Source organism: Crocodylus porosus, unplaced genomic scaffold, assembly GCF_001723895.1.
Source record: "Crocodylus porosus isolate Cpor-Errol unplaced genomic scaffold, CroPor_comp1, whole genome shotgun sequence".
Lineage (NCBI taxonomy): Eukaryota > Metazoa > Chordata > Crocodylia > Crocodylidae > Crocodylus > Crocodylus porosus.
In genome coordinates this window covers 25,353,849-25,357,996 of record NW_017728912.1, presented here as the reverse complement: position 1 = coordinate 25,357,996, position 4,148 = coordinate 25,353,849, and the positions used below count along the sequence as shown (strand labels likewise).

Here is a 4,148-nt window from a genome sequence, read left to right as displayed (position 1 = left end):
CAATTCTGACCATCTCATTCACTTTTTACAGATTTGGGAAAATTAATTAAATACAATTCTTCTCTTTTGACTCAGAAGTTGATTCAGTGGTCATGTGTCTAACTTGAGACTTGCACGCACGGGGTGGAAAGCAGGGCAGGTATTTGATATAACTAGTTGGTCTAATTCATACAATAATGAACCTGAGGTCTGTGTTTTGGACATTCCATTTTTCCTTTGGACATGAATCTCTCTACAAAACATTTAAATTGCCACGATTTCTGTTCCGATGTAGACAAGGGTACTTTAGAATATTAACAGAGGTGCATTGATATATTGTTTGCCTATCAGATTAGCAACAATAAAAGGGGAAAAGACATGACTGGCTATTGGCTTTTTTTGCCCGTCCTAGCCAATTATGTTTTATGTAATTATGCATTCTAGTCAGGGACCTGAACACCTGGGTTCCCTCTCCTCCATGGGTCCAGGGCTCCCAGATGCCTGAGCTCCCTTGAGAGATGACAAGTTTCCCTTTGCAGATGGGCAGCATTCTAGCCTGTATGTGGTCCTAACTGGGGCTGCCAGGACTGAGATACAGGGGGCGCTGCATGCATGTGGCCAGAAGAACAGCCAGGGAGTGTGGAGAGCAGTTTCCTACAGGTAAGTCTATGGGAGGAAGGGCTCTGGGAGAGAGAAGGGGTGTGAGGAAGGCCAAATCAAGACCCCCGTGGTGAGGGAGGGAGAGGGGCAGGGGCAAGGGCTGAGGCTGGGGATGCTGCCCAGCCAGGGCGATGCATGGGACCAAAGGCCGAGGCAGGGAGTAGGATGAAGTCACGTCTGGCTCATCCAGGGCGAGAGGAGGCACCTTCCTGTCACTGTGCACATCCCACCCAGAGCAAGAATGCAGGGCACGTGCCCCCCACCCCAGATTTCTGTGTGGGGTGGATGCCGGCTGCTTGCTGCAGGGTTCGGGCTCTCCACCCTGCTGCCTTTGCCCTGAAAGCCCTGCGCCAACCACATGTCCCCTGCCCACTCGGCAGCATTGGGGTGGCAAGATGTGACCCCACTGCTGGGGAGCTCAGTATGCATGGCCTGCATGGGGCTCCCAGAGCAAAGGCAGCAGGATGGACAGCCCCGAGCCCATAGCGTGCAGCCTGTATCCGCCCTCATTCTGCTCAGCTCTGCTCCAGCCATTGGAGGGAGAGGGCCACTTTAATCAGAATGACTATGAGAGCCACAGTAAATAAAGTGCTGCAGTGTTTCATATCAGCTCATTCGACAAGCTTTAGTTCCAGCACCACTACCGCTATTTTTAAGCCCTGGGACACTGATACATGTGATGCAGGAGGCTGCTGGAGCACAGTAAAAAACAAAAAGATTTATTTATATCATTAGCTTAAAATGCCTTACACTATTACTGAATATTGGTTATCAGATCAGCATTGGCCAATACGGTTGCTTAATAATTGGCTATCCGTATTAGCCAAGAAAATCTTTATCATTGCACCCCTAAATATTCAAGCATTGCTTCCTGAAATGAGAAACAACATTGTAAAGATTGTGTATATATATTTATATGTATGTCTTGCCTTAAATATTTTTTAATTAAGAGGAAACTCTTTTCTGAGATCTTCCTACTCAATCTATACTCCAACATGTTATTTTGTCAGCATGCACAGATCTGTTCATTAAGAGTTCATGCATGCAGGGAGAGAGCACAGTGTGACTGTTAAATCCCTTCATGAACACTGTAAAGGGCAAATTTACCCTTAGGGCCAGAACTAGTTCCTATTAAATTCAAGGCAAAGAACAATAGACTTGACTTCAGTGGGAAGTGGGTATGGCCCATAAATGCAGGTCAGTAGATCCTCTGATCACTCCGCACTTTCTTTTGCATCTGAAGTCAAGGACTCCTCCCCCTACAACCCTCCACTCCCAGCCAGGCTGCAGTGCACCATGGGGCCAGAGCAACTGTAGAAACAGAAACCCGCCTTTCTCCACCGCACTCTCCCTCCCCCGCAACAGGCTAGATGTGAGGCTGGGATCAGAGGCTATGACTGACTCGGCCAAGGGGGTACAGGAGCTCTGCCTCAGGCTGGAGCACAGCCCTGCACAGTTCTGCCTGGGATGGCAGCAGTCGCACTCTAAGTTAACCCTCAATGGGATCCGGCGCAGACATTTGATGTGTTTTAACAGAAAGCACTTGAGGTTAGTACACATCCATCCAGGGTTACTTTAAAGTGGGATCTGCCATTTTTAAAGTGCTTTATCTGCCATGAACATCTATACAGTTACAGCTGTAAAGTGCTTTCTGCACACTTAAACTGTATTAAGTGGAAATTCTGTACCCACCCAGAGGTCTCAGCAACCCACAGGAATGTGCAGCACCTAACATCAATCATTAAATTCTCTCTCTTCAGCTGAACCAAAACAAAGTCATAGCAAGGACCAGCCCAAGAGGATGCACCCTTCAAAATCACATAGAAGTATAACTTTCCCTCCACTCCCAGCTCATGTGAGTAAAGCCAGTGTTGTCATATGTCTGCTCACATGATCAAGGATCAGTTCAAAAATAAATGAAAACATATACGGTGATATTGGCTTCAAGAGATATACCACAAAACTATCTGGAAGTTTGGTTGTTTGTTTTAAGCTCCAGCTTCTGGAGGCATGTGATTGGTTGATACCGTTTTCCTTTAAAATAAATAGTAAATTTCTAGCCCTCCTGTTTGAGAGAAAACAATGTAATATTGTGGCCTCAATGCATCATCAATTCTCAAAATTGGGGTAGTAGAAAACATGGAATTTCTCATTTAAAAAACAAACAAAAAACAAAAAACCTCTCATGATTTTTTACTACTCAAGGTTGGCTGTTTTGCATAAACAAAAAATCCCTAGCCACCCTGCTTCATTTCTTCCAGTCACTGCTTGTTGTTTTAATTTTTTTCCCCTCTCATTGCCAACAAATCACTCGGGGGAATTTTAAACCCAGAAGCCTATATTCCAAATGGAAACTGTTTTTGCAGCTTGTGGCTAAGAAAGCAAAGGTGAAACACTTACCCCATTTTTCGGGTAGGCTATCCATCCTAGATCCCCCATAACTGTGCGTGAGTCCAATAAATTCACTGAAAAGAAACAAGAAAAATAAGGCTTTCATAAGGATGGATGTTTCAATGAATGCCTAATGATTTCCTTGGTCCAGTTAAGACCCTTTATGCTTACCAGAAGGTCATTAAGGTAAAAACATCATGAGTCCTCATGTTACTGAAGTCAGGATCCTCCAAAAACATGCATTTCATCACTCCCAAGACCAAATGCACTGAATTACAGTTACACATATTGTTAAGTATTTTCAGGATAAGAACTTTAGAATGTAAGGTGTTGGGCATGGACTTTTGAGAGGCACTTTTCTTTTTTTTATCACAAGCATGTAAAAACCTTAATACAACAGTACCTTGATACCTGAATAGGGGAACTAGGCATTAATGTATATGTATGTGCATGTGTGTGTACGTGTGTGTGTGTACACACACACACATACACACACACGTACGTACAGACACACACACACCCTAGTCCCCCTATCAGGTGTATGTATATATATATATAAATTGTAAATTAAAATAATGATGCAAGTTATTCTGGTTGTCAGCTCACTTTAAAAAATGAATTCAAATCATTTGAGTATTCTGTGTGTAGAAAGTTCTCATAATTGGGCACTTTAGGTTGTTTCCCCCTAGATTTTTATGAAATAGTAAGTCTTAAGAGGACAGCACTAGGAAAAGGGCCATCCTTCTCCTTCACTAAAGAGTCAGGATTTACATCTCAAAATTAAATTGCATCCTATTTGGCTGTGGCTAAATTCACTGAATTTTGTCCTGGCAAGACATACAGGCAATTAACAAACAATTTACATTAAACAGCAATAAACTATTCCCAAGCTTATAACATTTTTTCTTGTATTACCTAAAATCTGTAGTCCAAAGAGTGAATGTAATTAAAAAATAAATCTACACACACTTAACTGAGCAGGGGAAAATTATAGCTGCTCTTGGTACTGTCTCCATAGTTAAGAATCTGTTGTGCTTTCCATTATTAGTCTACGTTTCCAGGGATCCAAGTATCTGAAATAAAAATGGTCCCTGGGCTGAGACTTGTCATGCAAAGTC

General features: G+C 43.1%; 1 protein-coding gene across 7 annotated transcripts in view; it reads right to left on the bottom strand.

Moving 5' to 3' along the window:
• EPHA5 (EPH receptor A5) overlaps positions 1-3,100 on the bottom strand; it is a 305,046-nt gene extending 301,946 nt beyond the window's left edge. For all 7 annotated transcript variants that reach the window (XM_019534208.1, XM_019534207.1, XM_019534206.1 and 4 more), the window contains exon 1: positions 3,040-3,100. In XM_019534208.1, coding sequence (XP_019389753.1) covers positions 3,040-3,078 — 39 coding nt within the window. In that variant the 5' untranslated portion in view covers positions 3,079-3,100. The remainder of the gene's footprint in view (positions 1-3,039) is intronic.
• Positions 3,101-4,148: the final 1,048 nt, after the last annotated feature.